This window comes from Hyperolius riggenbachi, chromosome 6 (genome assembly GCF_040937935.1).
Source record: "Hyperolius riggenbachi isolate aHypRig1 chromosome 6, aHypRig1.pri, whole genome shotgun sequence".
Classification (NCBI taxonomy): domain Eukaryota; kingdom Metazoa; phylum Chordata; class Amphibia; order Anura; family Hyperoliidae; genus Hyperolius; species Hyperolius riggenbachi.
The window spans coordinates 153,920,740-153,938,571 of NC_090651.1; the positions used below are offsets into that span (position 1 = coordinate 153,920,740).

Below are 17,832 nucleotides of genomic sequence, written 5' to 3' on the forward strand. Positions count from 1 at the left end.
TTTTGCCTTTGCCCCTGGCCCTTGGCCCTTAGCCCTTTTGCACTTAGCCCTTTGCCCCTGGCCCTTTGCACTTGGCCCTTTGCCCCTGGCCCTTGGCCCTTTGCCTCTGGCCCTTTGCCCTTGGCCCTTTGCCTCTGGCTCTTTGCCCTTGGCCCTTTGCCTTTGCACTTGGCCCTTTGCCCCTGGCCTTTGGCCCCTTTGCCCCTGGCCCTTTGCCCTTGGCACTTTGCCCTTGGCACTTGGCCTTTGCCCCTGGCCCTTTGCCCTTGGCCCTTTGCCTTTGCACTTGGTCCTTTGCCCCTGGCCCTTGGCCCCTTTGCCCCTGGCCCTTTGCCCTTGGCCCTTTGCCTTTGCACTTGGTCCTTTGCCCCTGGCCCTTGGCCCCTTTGCCCCTGGCCCTTTGCCCTTGGCCCTTTGCCTTTGCACTTGGTCCTTTGCCCCTGGCCCTTTGCCCATGGCCCTTGGCCCCTTAGCCTCTGGCCCTTGGCCCTTTGCCTTTGCACTTGGCCCTTTGCCCCTGGCCCTTGGTCCTTTTGCCCCTGGCCCTTGGTCCTTTTGCCCCTGGCCCTTGGCCCCTGGCCCTTTGCCCCTGGCCCTTGGCCCCTTTGCCCCTGGCCCTTTGCCTTTGCACTTGGTCCTTTGCTCCTGGCCCTTGGCCCCTTTGCCCTTGGCCCTTTGCCTTTGCACTTGGTTCTTTGCCCCTGGCCCTTTGCCCATGGCCCTTGGCCCCTTTGCCTCTGGCGCTTTTCCCTTGGTTTTTGCACTTGGCCCTTTGCCCCTGGCCCTTGCCCCTGGCCCTTGACCCCTTTGCCCCTGACCCTTGCCCTTGGCCCTTTGCCTTTGCACTTGGCCCTTTGCCCCTGGCCCTTGGTCCTTTTGCCCCTGGCCCTTGGCCCCTTTGCCCCTGGCCCTTTGCCTTTGCACTTGGCCCTTTGCCCCTGGCCCTTTGCTTTTGCACTTAGCCCTTTGCCCCTGGCCCTTTGCCCCTTGCCCTTGGCCCCTTTGCCCTTGGCCCTTTGCCTTTGCACTTGGCCCTTTGTCCCTGGCCCTTTGCCCCTGGCCCTTTGCCTTTGCACTTGGCCCTTTGCACTTGGCCCTTTGCAATTGGCCCTTTGCACTTGGCCCTTTGCCTTTGCACTTGGCCCTTTGCCCCTGGCCCTTTGCCCTTGGCCTTTTGCCCCTGGCCCTTGGCCCTTTGCCCTTGGCCCTTTGCAATTGGCCCTTTGCACTTGGCCCTTTGCCTTTGCCCTTGGCCCTTTGCACTTGGCCCTTTGAACTTGCACTTGGCCCTTTGCACTTGGCTCTTTGCCTTTGCACTTGGCCCTTTGCCCCTGGCCCTTTGCCTTTGCACTTGGCCCTTTGTCCCTGGCCCTTTGCCCCTGGCCCTTTGCCCTTGGCCCTTTGCACTTGGCCCTCTGCCCTTGGCCCTTGGCCCCTGGCCCCTTTGCCCCTGGCCCTTTGCCCTTTGCCCCTGGCCCTTGGCATTTTGCCCCTGGCCCTTGGCCCTTTGCACTTGGCCCTTTGCAATTGGCCCTTTACACTTGGCCCTTTGCACTTGGCCCTTTGCCTTTGCCCCTGGCCCTTTGAACTTGGCCCTTTGCCGTGGCCCTTTGCCCTTGGCCCTTTGCACTTGGCCCTTTGAACTTGCACTTGGCCCTTTGCACTTGGCTCTTTGCCTTTGCACTTGGCCCTTTGCACTTGGCCCTTTGCCCCTGGCCCTTTGCACTTGGCCCTTTGTCCCTGGCCCTTTGCCCCTGGCCCTTTGCCCTTGGCCCTTTGCCTTTGCACTTGGCCCTCTGCCCTGGCCCTTGGCCACTGGCCCCTTTGCCCCTGGCCCTTTGCCCTTTGCCCCTGGCCCTTGGCATTTTGCCCTTGGCCCTTTGCAATTGGCCCTTTGCACTTGGCCCTTTGCACTTGACCCTTTGCCCTGGCCCTTGTCCCTTTGCCTTTGCACTTGGCCCTTTGCCCCTTGGCCCTTTGCCCTTGGCCCATGGCCTTTTGCCCCTGGCCCTTGGCCCTTTGCACTTGGCCCTTGGCCTTTGCCCCTGGCCCTTTGAACTTGGCCCTTTGCCGTGGCCCTTTGCCCTTGGCCCTTTGCCCTTGGCCCTTTGCACTTGGCAGTTTGCCCTTGGCCTTTGCACTTGGCCCTTTGCCCCTGGCCCTTGGCCCTTTGCCCCTGGCCATTTGCCCTTGGCCTTTTTCCCTTGGCCCTTTACCCCTGGCCCTTTACCCCTGGCCCTTTGCCCTTGGCCCTTGGCACTCGGCCTTTGCCCCTGGCCCTTTGCCCTTGGCTCTGGCCCCTTTGCCCTTGGCCCCTGGCCCTTTGCCTTTGCACTTGGTCCTTTGCCCCTGGCCCTTGGCCCCTTGCCTTTGCACTTGGTCCTTTGCCCCTGGCCCTTTGCCCATGGCCCTTGGCCCCTTTGCCTCTGGCCCTTTGCCCTTGGTCTTTGCACTTGGCCCTTTGCCCCTGGCCCTTGCCCCTTTGCCCCTGGCCCTTTGCCCCTGGCCCTTGACCCCTTTGCCCCTGCCCCTTTGCCCTTTTGCCCCTGGCCCTTGGTCCTTTTCCCCCTGGCCCTTGGTCCTTTTCCCCCTGGCCCTTGGTCCTTTTGCCCCTGGCCCTTGGCCCCTGGCCTTTTGCCTTTGCACTTGGCCCTTTGCCCCTGGCCCTTTGCACTTGGCCCTTTGCCCCTGGCCCTTGGCCTTTGCCCCTGGCCCTTTGCCCTTTGCCTTTGCACTTGGCCCTTTGTCCCTGGCCCTTTGCCCTTGGCCCTTTGCACTTGGCCCTCTGCCCCTGGCCCTTGGCCCCTGGCCCTTTGCATTCAGCCCTCTGCCCCTTTGCCTTTGCCACTGGCCCTTTGCCCCTGGCCCTTGGCCCCTTTGCCTTTGCACTTGGCCCTTTGCCCCTGGCCCTTGGCCCCTTTGCCTCTGGCCCTTTGCCCTCGGCCCTTTGCCTTTGCACTTGGCCCTTTGCCCCTGGCCCTTTGCCTTTGCACTTGGCCCTTTGCCCCTGGCCCTTTGCCTTTGCACTTGGCCCTTTGCCCCTTGGCCCTTTGCCCTTGGCCCATGGCCTTTTGCCCCTGGCCCTTGGCCCTTTGCACTTGGCCCTTGGCCTTTGCCCCTGGCCCTTTGAACTTGGCCCTTTGCCGTGGCCATTTGCCCTTGGCCCTTTGCACTTGGCATTTTGCCCTTGGCCTTTGCACTTGGCCCTTTGCCCCTGGCCCTTGGCCCTTTGCCCCTGGCCATTTGCCCTTGGCCCTTTTCCCTTGGCCCTTTACCCCTGGCCCTTTACCCCTGGCCCTTTGCCCTTGGCCCTTGGCACTCGGCCTTTGCCCCTGGCCCTTTGCTCTTGGCTCTGGCCCCTTTGCCCTTGGCCCCTGGCCCTTTGCCTTTGCACTTGGTCCTTTGCCCCTGGCCCTTGGCCCTTTGCCTTTGCACTTGGTCCTTTGCCCCTGGCCCTTTGCCCATGGCCCTTGGCCCCTTTGCCTCTGGCCCTTTGCCCTTGGTCTTTGCACTTGGCCCTTTGCCCCTGGCCCTTGCCCCTTTGCCCCTGGCCCTTTGCCCCTGGCCCTTGACCTCTTTGCCCCTGCCCCTTTGCCCTTTTGCCCCTGGCCCTTGGTCCTTTTCCCCTGGCCCTTGGTCCTTTTGCCCCTGGCCCTTTGCCCCTGGCCCTTTGCCCCTGGCCTTTTGCCTTTGCACTTGGCCCTTTGCCCCTGGCCCTTTGCACTTGGCCCTTTGCCCCTGGCCCTTGGCCTTTGCCCCTGGCCCTTTGCCCTTTGCCTTTGCACTTGGCCCTTTGTCCCTGGCCCTTTGCCCTTGGCCCTTTGCACTTGGCCCTCTGCCCCTGGCCCTTTGCATTCGGCCCTCTGCCCCTTTGCCTTTGCCACTGGCCCTTTGCCCCTGGCCCTTGGCCCCTTTGCCTTTGCACTTGGCCCTTTGCCCCTGGCCCTTGGCCCCTTTGCCTCTGGCCCTTTGCCCTTGGCCCTTTGCCTTTGCACTTGGCCCTTTGCCCCTGGCCCTTTGCCTTTGCACTTGGCACTTTGCCCCTGGCCCTTTGCCTTTGCACTTGGCCCTTTTGCCCCTGGCCCCTTTGCCCCTGGCCCTTTGCCTCTGGCCCTTTGCCTTTGCACTTGCCCCTTTGCCCCTGGCCTTTGGCCCCTTTGCCCCTGGCCTTTGCACTTGGCCCTTTGCACTTGGCCCTTTTCCCCTGGCCCTTTGCCCCTGGCCCTTGGCCCTTTGCCCCTGGCCCTTTGCCTTTGCACTTAGCCCTTTGCCCCTGGCCCTTTGCCCCTGGCCCTTGGCCCCTTTGCCCTCGGCCCTTTGCCTTTGCACTTGGCCCTTTGCACCTGGCCCTTTGCCCCTAGCCCTTGCACTTGGCCCTTTGCCCCTGGCCCTTGGCCCTTTGCACTTGGCCCTTTGCAATTGGCCCTTTGCAATTGGCCCTTTGCCTTTGCACTTGGCCCTTTGCCCCTGGCCCTTGGCCCTTTGCCCTTTGCAATTGGCCCTTTGCACTTGGCCCTTTGCCCCTGGCCCTTTGAACTTGGCCCTTTGCCGTGGCCCTTTGCCCTTGGCCCTTTGCACTTGGCCCTTTGAACTTGCACTTGGCCCTTTGCACTTGGCCCTTTGCCCCTGGCCCTTTGCCCCTGGCCCTTTGTCCCTGGCCCTTTGTCCTTGGCCCTTTGCCCTCTGCCCTTGCCCCTTTGCCCCTGGCCCTTTGCCTTTGCACTTGGCCCTTTGCCCCTGGTCTTTGTCATTTTGCCCCTGGCCCTTGGCCCTTTGCACTTGGCCCTTTGCAATTGGCCCTTTGCACTTGGCCCTTTGCCTTTGCCCCTGGCCCTTTGAACTTGGCCCTTTGCACTTGGCCCTTTGCCCTGGCCCTTGTCCCTTTGCCTTTGCACTTGGCCCTTTGCCCCTTGGCCCTTTGCGCTTGGCCCTTGGCACTCGGCCTTTGCCCCTGGCCCTTTGCCTTTGCCCCTGGCCCTTTGAACTTGGCCCTTTGCCGTGGCCCTTTGCCCTTGGCCCTTTGCACTTGGCCCTTTGCACTTGGCCCTTTGCCTTGGCACTTGGCCCTTTGCACTTGGCAGTTTGCCCTTGGCCTTTGCACTTGGCCCTTTGCCCCTGGCCCTTGGCCCTTTGCCCCTGGCCCTTTGCCCTTGGCCCTTTTCCCTTGGCCCTTTACCCCTGGCCCTTGGCCCTTTGCACTCGGCCTTTGCCCCTGGCCCTTTGCCCTTGGCTCTTGGCCCCTTTGCCCTTGGCCCCTGGCCCTTTGCCTTTGCACTTGGTCCTTTGCCCCTTTGCCTTTTGCCCTTGGCCTTTTGCCTTTGCCCTTGGTCCTTTGCCCCTGGCCCTTTGCCCATGGCCCTTGGCCCCTTTGCCTCTGGCCCTTTGCCCTTGGTCTTTGCACTTGGCCCTTTGCCCCTGGCCCTTTGCCCCTGGCCCTTGACCCCTTTGCCCCTGACCCTTTGCCCTTTTGCCCCTGGCCCTTGGTCCTTTTGCCCCTGGCCCTTTGCCCCTTTGCCCCTGGCCTTTTGCCTTTGCACTTGGCCCTTTGCCCCTGGCCCTTTGCCCTTTGCACTTGGCCCTTTGCCCTGGGCCCTTTGCCCTTGGCCCTTTGTCCCTGGCCCTTTGCCCTTGCACTTGGCCCTTGGCCCCTGGCCCTTTTCACTCGGCACTCTGCCCCTTTGCCTTTGCCCCTGGCCCTTTGCCCCTGGCCCTTGGCCCCTTTGCCCCTGGCCCTTTGCCCCTGGCCCTTGGCCCCTTTGCCCTTGGCCCTTTGCCCCTTTGCCCCTGGCCCTTTGCCTTTGCACTTGGCCCTTTGCCCCTGGCCCTTGGCATTTTGCCCCTGGCCCTTGGCCCTTTGCAGTTGGCCCTTTGCAATTGGCCCTTTGCACTTGGCCCTTTGCACTTGGCCCTGGCCCTTTGAACTTGGCCCTTTGCACTTGGCCCTTTGCCCTGGCCCTTTGCACTTGGCCTTTGCACTTGGCCCTTTTCCCCTGGCCCTTTGCCCTTGGCCCTTGGCCTTTTGCCCCTGGCCCTTGGCCCTTTGCCCTTTGCAATTGGCCCTTTACACTTGGCCCTTTGCCTTTACCCCTGGCCCTTTGAACTTGGCCCTTTGTCGTGGCCCTTGGCCCTTTGCCCTTGGCCCTTTGCCCTTGGCCCTTTGCCTTGGCACTTGGCCCTTTGCACTTGGCAGTTTGCACTTGGCCCTTTGCACTTGGCCCTTTGCCTTGGCAGTTTGTACTTGGCCCTTTGCCTTGGCACTTGGCCCTTTGCACTTGGCAGTTTGCACTTGGCAGTTTGCACTTGGCCCTTTGCACTTGGCCCTTGGCACTTTCTTTTGATATTAGTAAATTTACACTAACGCTAGGTTTGCTACAGTAACTGTCATTTACTGCATTTAAATGTATACTTTTTTCCATTGAAACTTTAAAATCAATTTTCTCAAAAACTATAAGGTCTTTTTGAAAAAAAAAATTCTTCTTGTACCCACATATCTCCTTAATATACCCTGCAAATCTGGTGATTCTAGCTTGTAAGGGAGCTTAGATATTAAACACGAAAAAACAGACTTTAGGTGAAAATTAATGTGAAAATATTAATGCGAATTTTCGCCTTTTGAAACGAAAATAGTACTTATTTTCGCAAAAATTCAGCGAAATCAAAAATGGGATTTTCGGTGCGAAAATGGCTTTGGCGAAAATTCGCAAGCAACATTGAGTTTTACATTACAGATGCCTGATTGTCATCCAACAGACCAAAATCAAACAACTTTCAGGTGGTTTAGTTAAACATTTGTACAGGCCTTAATATAGCCTGTGCCGTGAAGTGGTTTTTAAACCATGTTATTTTGTCATATTGTACATATTTAAATGGTTTATCATAGCTGTACAAAATAAATATGTAATCCTATACAAGACAAATCATCAGAAATCAAAACACATACTTCGGCATTCTTTTGGAGTTGTCCATACTTTGTTTTCACAGGTGACCTCTGCACCTGACTTACTCACAGAATAGCCCTGATTACAGACATAGGATGCTTTTTCACTTGTCTTGTATTTAAGCTTTTTCTGATCTCTTAATTGTCCATTTTTTATCCCTGGTGGTTGTTCACATGAAGAATCTGAATGTGACATAAAATAAATAATTTGACTGTTAGTGCCTACCTCCCAACTTTTTAAAATAAGAAAGAGGAACACTTTAAGACACACCCCTAAGCACGTCCCAACCACACCCCTAGTCAGAAATAATTCATAAGCAAAAGATGCAGTTCAGACCACACTAGTCCTCTCTATCATCATTAGTTCGCCTTCACTCTCAGGCCCAGTGCACACCAAAACCGCTAGCAGATCCGCAATACGCTAGCGGTTTTGGGAGCTGATTTCAGAGCGATTCTAGGTATGTTTAGAGAGGTTTTCTAAACATACCTAGCGGTTTTGCGTGCGTTTTTGTGTAGCAGATTACACATATTGTTACAGTAAAAGCTGTTACAGAACAGCTACTGTAACAAAAATGCCTGGCAAACTGCTCTGAACTAGCGTTTTTCAGAGCGGTTTGCGGTTTTCCTATACTTTACATTGAGGACGAAACGCTTCCGAAAACCGCAAACGCGCAGCAGGAGGCGCGTTTGCGGCTTGGCAAAAAACGCAAACCGCCGGTGTGCACCATCCAATTGCAATACATTAGACAAGCGTTTTTAGAGGCGGATGCGGCCGGCGGATCGCTCCAAAAACCGCTCGGTGTGCACTGGGCCTCACATTCGAAAATAAGAAATATATTAATTCAATTAATATAAATATGGTAATGCTTAGAGTCTATTGAACACAGAGGGATTTAGTTCCCAAAGAGGGACTGTCCCTCTGAAAAGAGACAGTTGAAAGATATGTTAGTATACTACAGTTTTTTCAATTGCTTAAAGTGGACCCAAACCAAATTTTTTTTTAATTCAAAATATTTAGTTGCACCACTCTGACACATACAAAGATAAATAAACACTCCTTCAAGCCTATGAGCATTTCAGTGCATGCTTTTCACCATTCTCTTTTTATAACTAGGGTTATGGTGGCAGCCATTACTTCTGAGCTTAGTAGGAGGTTTTAGATCATAGATGTGTTTGTCATCAGCTACCCTCCCTCACAGGGGCGTTGTCTATGTGAATTCTCACACAAGCTGAGATCACCTCCCCTGTGACATCATCAGTAGCAGCCTGTGTTTTGTTTTTTTATCTCCTCCACCAGTCTGCCGGATTCTGTCCTGGCAATATGAAAGGAAGGGAGGGCTTCCTCCAATAAATGTAAAATATTTTATATTTGTCATCATGCACATGAAAAAGTCTGCTATTTATTATTATAATTTAGAAAATAGATTTTATTTCTGAAATCTTGTATTTTTAATTTGGGTCCAAAACAATGTTCACTTTTTTAAAACACTTCAAACAATTTGCACTACACTTCACACAAGTAGCACAACACCTCAGATTATTTGCAAAATGGACCACATTAGTCAAAACTATACCATTACTTACAAAAAAAACCAAAAAACCAAAAAGACCAAAAAAAACCCAAACATTTTCTAGTCATATACATAAATATGTCATCATATGGTCAGATTCTGTTTGAATAATTTAAAGTGACTCCGAGCTCAGAGTAAAAATAAAATTTGAACTTACCCGGGGCTTTCTCCATCCCAGCCCTGGTCGGGACGTCCCACGCCGGCCTCCTGGCTCTTCTCCCGGCGGCTGTCCGCATAGCGCGGACAGGCCGGTTCCCCGGGCGACACTGGCGAGTGTCGGGCCTTCTCCTTCCGTATACGTCACGAATGACGTCACGCCGGCCGCCGCGCGTCATGACGGCGGCCGGCGTGACAGCACGGCGCATGCGCGGTTTAATCGCACATGCGCCGTGCTGTCACGCCGGCCGCCGTTATGACGCGCGGCGGCCGGCGTGTGACGTCATTCGTGACGTATACGGAAGGAGAAGGCCCGACACTAGCCAGTGTCGCCCGGGGGACCGGCCTGTCCGCACTATGCGAACAGCCGCCGGGAGAAGAGCCAGGAGGCCGGCGTGGGACGTCCCGACTAGTGTTGGGCGAACATCTAGATGTTCGGGTTCGGGCCGAACAGGCCGAACATGGCCGCGATGTTCGGGTGTTCGACCCGAACTCCGAACATAATGGAAGTCAATGGGGACCCGAACTTTTGTGGTTTGTAAAGCCTCCTTACATGCTACATACCCCAAATTTACAGGGTATGTGCACCTTGGGAGTGGGTACAAGAGGAAAAAAAAATTAGCAAAAAGAGCTTATAGTTTTTGAGAAAATCGATTTTAAAGTTTCAAAGGGAAAACTGTCTTTTAAATGCGGGAAATGTCTGTTTTCTTTGCACAGGTAACATGTTTTTTGCCGGCATGCAGTCATAAATGTAATACATATAAGAGGTTCCAGGAAAAGGGACCGGTAACGCTAACCCAGCAGCAGCACACGTGATGGAACAGGAGGAGGCGCAGGAGGAGAAGGCCACGCTTTGTGAGATACAACAACCCCGGCCTTGCATGAGGGCAAGAAGCGTGCGGATAGCATGCTTTGTACCGCCATGCAGTCATAAATGTAATAAAGATAAGAGGTTCCATAAACAGGGACCGGCAACGCTAACCCAGCAGCAGCAGCAGACGTGATGGAACAGGAGGAGGCGCAGGAGGAGAAGGCCACGCTTTGTGAGACACAACAACCCAGGCCTTGCATGAGGACAAAAAGCGTGCGGATAGCATGCTTTTTACCGCCATGCAGTCATAAATGTAATAAAGATAAGTGGTTCAATAAACAGGGACCACGCGGCAACGCTAACCCAGCAGCAGCAGACGTGATGGAACAGGAGGAGGCGCAGGAGGAGAAGGCCACGCTTTGTGAGACACAACAACCCAGGCCTTGCATGAGGGCAAGAAGCGTGCGGATAGCATGCTTTGTACCGCCATGCAGTCATAAATGTAATAAAGATAAGTGGTTCAATAAACAGGGACCACGCGGCAACGCTAACCCAGCAGCAGCAGACGTGATGGAACAGGAGGAGGCGCAGGAGGAGAAGGCCACGCTTTGTGAGACACAACAACCCAGGCCTTGCATGAGGACAAAAAGCGTGCGGATAGCATGCTTTTTACCGCCATGCAGTCATAAATGTAATAAAGATAAGTGGTTCAATAAACAGGGACCACGCGGCAACGCTAACCCAGCAGAAGCAGACGTGATGGAACAGGAGGAGGCGCAGGAGGAGAAGGCCACGCTTTGTGAGACACAACAACCCAGGCCTTGCATGAGGGCAAGAAGCGTGCGGATAGCATGCTTTGTACCGCCATGCAGTCATAAATGTAATAAAGATAAGTGGATCAATAAACAGGGACCACGCGGCAACGCTAACCCAGCAGCAGCAGACGTGATGGAACAGGAGGAGGCGCAGGAGGAGAAGGCCACGCTTTGTGAGACACAACAATCCAGGCCTTGCATGAGGGCAAGAAGCGTGCGGATAGCATGCTTTGTACCGCCATGCAGTCATAAATGTAATAAAGATAAGTGGTTCAATAAACAGGGACCACGCGGCAACGCTAACCCAGCAGCAGCAGACGTGATGGAGCAGGAGGAGGCGCAGGAGGAGAAGGCCACGCTTTGTGAGACACAACAACCCAGGCCTTGCATGAGGGCAAGAAACGTGCGGATAGCATGCTTTGTACCGCCATGCAGTCATAAATGTAATAAAGATAAGTGGTTCAATAAACAGGGACCACGCGGCAACGCTAACCCAGCAGCAGCAGACGTGATGGAACAGGAGGAGGCGCAGGAGGAGAAGGCCACGCTTTGTGAGACACAACAACCCAGGCCTTGCATGAGGACAAAAAGCGTGCGGATAGCATGCTTTTTTCCGCCATGCAGTCATAAATGTAATAAAGATAAGTGGTTCAATAAACAGGGACCACGCGGCAACGCTAACCCAGCAGAAGCAGACGTGATGGAACAGGAGGAGGCGCAGGAGGAGAAGGCCACGCTTTGTGAGACACAACAACCCAGGCCTTGCATGAGGGCAAGAAGCGTGCGGATAGCATGCTTTGTACCGCCATGCAGTCATAAATGTAATAAAGATAAGTGGATCAATAAACAGGGACCACGCGGCAACGCTAACCCAGCAGCAGCAGACGTGATGGAACAGGAGGAGGCGCAGGAGGAGAAGGCCACGCTTTGTGAGACACAACAATCCAGGCCTTGCATGAGGGCAAGAAGCGTGCGGATAGCATGCTTTGTACCGCCATGCAGTCATAAATGTAATAAAGATAAGTGGTTCAATAAACAGGGACCACGCGGCAACGCTAACCCAGCAGCAGCAGACGTGATGGAACAGGAGGAGGCGCAGGAGGAGAAGGCCACGCTTTGTGAGACACAACAACCCAGGCCTTGCATGAGGGCAAGAAGCGTGCGGATAGCATGCTTTGTACCACCATGCAGTCATAAATGTAATAAAGATAAGTGGTTCAATAAACAGGGACCACGCGGCAACGCTAACCCAGCAGCAGCAGACGTGATGGAACAGGAGGAGGCGCAGGAGGAGAAGGCCACGCTTTGTGAGACACAACAACCCAGGCCTTGCATGAGGACAAAAAGCGTGCGGATAGCATGCTTTTTACCGCCATGCAGTCATAAATGTAATAAAGATAAGTGGTTCAATAAACAGGGACCACGCGGCAACGCTAACCCAGCAGAAGCAGACGTGATGGAACAGGAGGAGGCGCAGGAGGAGAAGGCCACGCTTTGTGAGACACAACAACCCAGGCCTTGCATGAGGGCAAGAAGCGTGCGGATAGCATGCTTTGTACCGCCATGCAGTCATAAATGTAATAAAGATAAGTGGATCAATAAACAGGGACCACGCGGCAACGCTAACCCAGCAGCAGCAGACGTGATGGAACAGGAGGAGGCGCAGGAGGAGAAGGCCACGCTTTGTGAGACACAACAATCCAGGCCTTGCATGAGGGCAAGAAGCGTGCGGATAGCATGCTTTGTACCGCCATGCAGTCATAAATGTAATAAAGATAAGTGGTTCAATAAACAGGGACCACGCGGCAACGCTAACCCAGCAGCAGCAGACGTGATGGAGCAGGAGGAGGCGCAGGAGGAGAAGGCCACGCTTTGTGAGACACAACAACCCAGGCCTTGCATGAGGGCAAGAAGCGTGTGGATAGCATGCTTTGTACCGCCATGCAGTCATAAATGTAATAAAGATAAGTGGTTCAATAAACAGGGACCACGCGGCAACGCTAACCCAGCAGCAGCAGACGTGATGGAACAGGAGGAGGCGCAGGAGGAGAAGGCCACGCTTTGTGAGACACAACAACCCAGGCCTTGCATGAGGACAAAAAGCGTGCGGATAGCATGCTTTTTACCGCCATGCAGTCATAAATGTAATAAAGATAAGTGGTTCAATAAACAGGGACCACGCGGCAACGCTAACCCAGCAGAAGCAGATGTGATGGAACAGGAGGAGGCGCAGGAGGAGAAGGCCACGCTTTGTGAGACACAACAACCCAGGCCTTGCATGAGGGCAAGAAGCGTGCGGATAGCATGCTTTGTACCGCCATGCAGTCATAAATGTAATAAAGATAAGTGGATCAATAAACAGGGACCACGCGGCAACGCTAACCCAGCAGCAGCAGACGTGATGGAACAGGAGGAGGCGCAGGAGGAGAAGGCCACGCTTTGTGAGACACAACAATCCAGGCCTTGCATGAGGGCAAGAAGCGTGCGGATAGCATGCTTTGTACCGCCATGCAGTCATAAATGTAATAAAGATAAGTGGTTCAATAAACAGGGACCACGCGGCAACGCTAACCCAGCAGCAGCAGACGTGATGGAGCAGGAGGAGGCGCAGGAGGAGAAGGCCACGCTTTGTGAGACACAAAAACCCAGGCCTTGCATGAGGGCAAGAAGCGTGCGGATAGCATGCTTTGTACCGCCATGCAGTCATAAATGTAATAAAGATAAGTGGTTCAATAAACAGGGACCACGCGGCAACGCTAACCCAGCAGCAGCAGACGTGATGGAACAGGAGCAGGCGCAGGAGGAGAAGGCCACGGTTTTTGAGACACAACAACCCAGGCCTTGCATGAGGACAAAAAGCGTGCGGATAAAGCAGCAATGCTTTTTGCCGCCATGCAGTCATAAATGTAATACAGATGAGAGGTTCAATAAACAGGGACCGGAAACGCTACACCATCCCAGATGTTCATTGGTCATGTTACTTGGTTGGGGTCCTGGAGTGTTGCGTAGTCATTTCCAATCCAGGATTGATTCATTTTAATTTGAGTCAGACGGTCTGCATTTTCTGTAGAGAGGCGGATACGCCGATCTGTGACGATGCCTCCGGCAGCACTGAAACAGCGTTCCGACATAACGCTGGCTGCCGGGCAAGCCAGCACCTCTATTGCGTACATTGCCAGTTCGTGCCAGGTGTCTAGCTTCGATACCCAATAGTTGAAGGGTGCAGATGGATTGTTCGACACAGCTACGTCATCTGACATGTAGTCCTTGACCATCTTCTCCAGGCGATCGGTGTTGGAGGTGGATCTGCACGCTTGCTGTTCAGTGGGCTGCTGCTGCATGGGTGTCAGAAAATTTTCCCACTCCAAGGACACTGCCGATACCGTTCCCTTTTGGGTACTAGCTGCGGCTTGCGTTGTTTGCTTCCCTCCTGGTCGTCCTGGGTTTGCGGAAGTCAGTCTGTCTGCGTACAACTGGCTAGAGGAGGGGGAGGATGTCAATCTCCTCTCTAAAGTCTCCACAAGGGCCTGCTGGTATTCTTCCATTTTGACCTGTCTGACTCTTTCTTCAAGCAGTTTTGGAACATTGTGTTTGTACCGTGGATCCAGAAGGGTATAAACCCAGTAATTGGTGTTGTCCAGAATGCGCACAATGCGTGGGTCACGTTCAATGCAGTCTAGCATGAATTGAGCCATGTGTGCCAGAGTCCTACCAGAATCCTCATCATCCTCTTGTGAGCGTTGTGATAGTTGTTGTGATGCATCATAGTCGTCACCTTCCTCCTGGTCTGCTTCTGCTGACCATTCGCGTTGAATTGTGGAAGTCCAACGTGCACCGCTCTGGCCCTCATCAGTGGTGGCATGAAATTCCTGCTCCAACTCCAGCTGTTCCTCCTCCTCTTCTTCGTCATAGCTGCTGGGGCCAGCGTTCCCTGAGGCGGATGGCCTGATGTTGGTACCATCACGCTGATCGTTTTCTCCTTCAGATTCCCCCAGTTGCATCATGACAGCTGTTTCCTTGATTTTTAACATCGACCTCTTCAGTAAACACAGCAGTGGTATGGTAATGCTGACTGAAGAGTTGTCACTGCTCACAAGCAACGTGGATTGCTCAAAATTTTGGAGGACTTGGCAGAGGTCCAACATGTTGGCCCAATCGGATCCACAGAAGCTTGGCAGCTGGCCGGATGCGCCTCGGTACTGCGCCGTCATGTACTGGACCACTGCACTCTTCTGCTCGCAAAAGCGGGCTAGCATGTGCAGCGTAGAATTCCAGCGCGTAGGGACATCACACAGCAAGCGATGGTGGGGGAGATTGAAGCGCTCCTGCATCTTGGCGAGTGCCCCCGAAGCAGTACTGGAATTTCTACAATGTTTGGCCACTCGACGCACCTTCAACAGAAGATCGGCCACGCCTGGGTATGTCCTCAGGAACCGCTGAACTACTAGGTTCATCACGTGCGCCAGGCAAGGGATGTGTGTCAGCTTAGCCAACCTTAAAGCGTGAATGAGATTACTCCCATTATCACACACAACCATGCCCGGTTTCAGGTCCAGCGGTGCCAGCCACAAATCCGTCTGTTCCTTTATTCCCCTCCAAATTTCCTCCCCTGTGTGCTGCTTATCCCCAAGGCAGATTAGTTTCAGCAACGCTTGCTGACGCATGCCAACAGCTGTGCTGCACTGCTTCCACGATCCTACTGCTGCTGGATTAGCGTTTCCGGATGAGGTACAGCTTTGAGATGCGTTGGAGGAGAAGGAGTCAGAGAGGTAGGTGCTGCTGTTGTTATCCAGTGGGAGGGACGGCGGTGCAGCTGTTTGCGGCGTGGGCAACACCCGCGCCGTAGCAGGTGAGGAATCGCTGCCAGGCTCCACAAGGTTCACCCAGTGCGCGGTAAGGGAGATGTATCGACCCTGGCCGAACGCACTCGTCCAGGTGTCAGTGGTGAGGTGAACCTTGCAGGCAACGGCATTCTTCAAGCTTCGGGTTATTTTGCTGACCACGTGCTCATGCAACTCAGGCACTGCAGAGCGCGCAAAGTGGTAGTGGCTGGGAACCACGTAACGTGGGATGGCCACTGACATCATGCCCTTGAAGCTGTTTGTCTCCACCACTCGATATGGCAGCATTTCGCAGGCCAGAAGCTTGGCTATGCTGGCTGTTACTGCCACGGCCCGGGGGTCATTTGCTGGCAATTTCCTCTTGCGCTCAAACATCTCCGACACAGACAACTGAACCGTAGCGCTGCACACGGAAGGGCTGTTGGTTGTTGTGTTTGATGAACACTGGGAGACCTCAAGAGCACTACTCCGGAAAGTGACAGTGTCAGCGTCGTCTGATGTTTGTGAATGTTGTGAACCACGCAATGGCTGGGCTACTGCTGCTGCTGAGGCGGGTCTGGTGGTGAGTCTGGTGAACCCAAGGGAGGCAGTGTTGTTGCTGGTACCCTGTCCTGACGCGTTTGCCCACAGAGTGGGATGTTTGGATAGCATGTGACGGCTCATGCTGGTGGTGGAGAGGTTGTTAATACTTTTCCCCCTGCTCAGGCGGGTCTTGCACACCTTGCAAATCGCCATGGTAACATCCTCAGTGCAGTCTTCAAAGAAAGCCCAGACTTTGGAGCACCTGCCTCCTTGCTGGTGATTTCTGTTTGCTCCTCTTTTGCCTCTCACTTGAACTTCCACGCTTGTGGTGCCTGAAATAGCGCGCCGCCTACCTTGTGGCACAAGGCAAACTCGTGCAGCAGTGGGTTCTTCAACAGACTCATCTGTGCTGCTGCTACGACGGCGATGTTCTCGTTCACAAACAAAATCTGGGTCTCTGTCCACATTGTCCATACCCTCCTCTTCCATCTCCTCAAACTCGTCATATGTCATTGTGGGCCGCCGCCGTGGAGTAGAGCTCCCCACAACAACCTCTGCGCAGCACACTCCAACGTCGTCTTCCAGATCTTGTCGGCCGACCTCCTGCAATTGCAACCCCTCCTGCCCAAATTGCTCTGGGATTTGGGTTTCCGAGTCCTCCTCGGACTCGCCTTTTATTTCAGTGCGCGGTGCATTTCCCACAGTTAACGGTTGTGAATCCAGGCACAACATTTCTGGCTGTTCCTCCATTGACCTTTGAAAGGTGGAAGTTTGTTGGGCTGGGAATAGCTCCTGCGAATACCCCATTGTGTCCTGAGGTAATTCATCGGACTGGTTATCTGGCAGTTGTGTGCGTGGTGTCGCTGCCGGTTGTGTCAGCTTTGTGCCCACTGGCTCCTTGTAACTGGCTGAGGACTCGGACCTCGTGCGTGATGTGCTGGTGCTGCTTAACCCACTGCTGGACGCTTGAGAGGTCATCCAAGTAATTATCTGGTCCTGTTCTTTTGGATTTGTGAGGGTTGTTGTCCTGGACAACATGGGCGGTATTGAGTGGGTTTTCTTGGGTGCTCCCCTGTGGCCTGTACGTGAACCGTCAGGGGAAACACCTCTTCCCTTGCCCCTCCCTCTTTCACCGGATTTCTTCCTCATTTCACTTATCCTTACAGTACACGCTGACTGGCAGCAGTACAGTGGCAGTACAGAAATGCTATACAGTACCACTATTCCCAGCAGCGACACAGAGCACAATGCTATACAGTGACGGGTGAGCGGTGTACCACTATTCCCAGCAGCGACACAGAGCACAATGCTATACAGTGGCGGGTGAGCGGTGTACTACTATTCCCAGCAGACACAGAACAGTAAACAGAATGCTATATAGTGTGGCTGAGCGAGCGGTGTACCACTATTCTCAGCAGACACAGAACAGTAAACAGAATGCTATATAGTGTGGCTGAGCGAGCGGTGTACCACTATTCCCAGCAGACACAGAACAGTAAACAGAATGCTATATAGTGTGGCTGAGCGAGCGGTGTACCACTATTCCCAGCAGACACAGAACAGTAAACAGAATGCTATATAGTATGGCTGAGTGAGCGGTGTACCACTATTCCCAGCAGACACAGAACAGTAAACAGAATGCTATATAGTGTGGCTGAGCGAGCGGTGTACCACTATTCCCAGCAGACACAGAACAGTGAACAGAATGCTATATAATGTGGCTGAGCGAGGTACACAGAGTGGCAGTAAACAGAATGCTATATAGTGTGGCTGAGCGAGCGGTGTACTACTATTCCCAGCAGACACAGAACAGTAAACAGAATGCTATATAGTGTGGCTGAGCGAGCGGTGTACCACTATTCCCAGCAGACACAGAACAGTAAACAGAATGCTATATAGTATGGCTGAGCGAGCGGTGTACCACTATTCCCAGCAGACACAGAACAGTAAACAGAATGCTATATAGTGTGGCTGAGCGAGCGGTGTACCACTATTCCCAACAGACACAGAACAGTGAACAGAATGCTATATAATGTGGCTGAGCGAGGTACACAGAGTGGCAGTAAACAGAATGCTATATAGTGTGGCTGAGCGAGCGGTGTACTACTATTCCCAGCAGACACAGAACAGTAAACAGAATGCTATATAGTGTGGCTGAGCGAGCGGTGTACCACTATTC

At 54.0% G+C, this 17,832-nt stretch overlaps 1 protein-coding gene across 2 annotated transcripts in view; it reads right to left on the reverse strand.

The window, feature by feature from the left end:
* LOC137521184 (coagulation factor XIII B chain-like) overlaps positions 1-17,832 on the reverse strand; it is a 701,298-nt gene that overhangs the window by 465,116 nt on the left and 218,350 nt on the right. For both annotated transcript variants that reach the window (XM_068240112.1, XM_068240111.1), the window contains one exon: positions 6,941-7,120. In XM_068240112.1, coding sequence (XP_068096213.1) covers positions 6,941-7,120 — 180 coding nt within the window. The remainder of the gene's footprint in view (positions 1-6,940; positions 7,121-17,832) is intronic.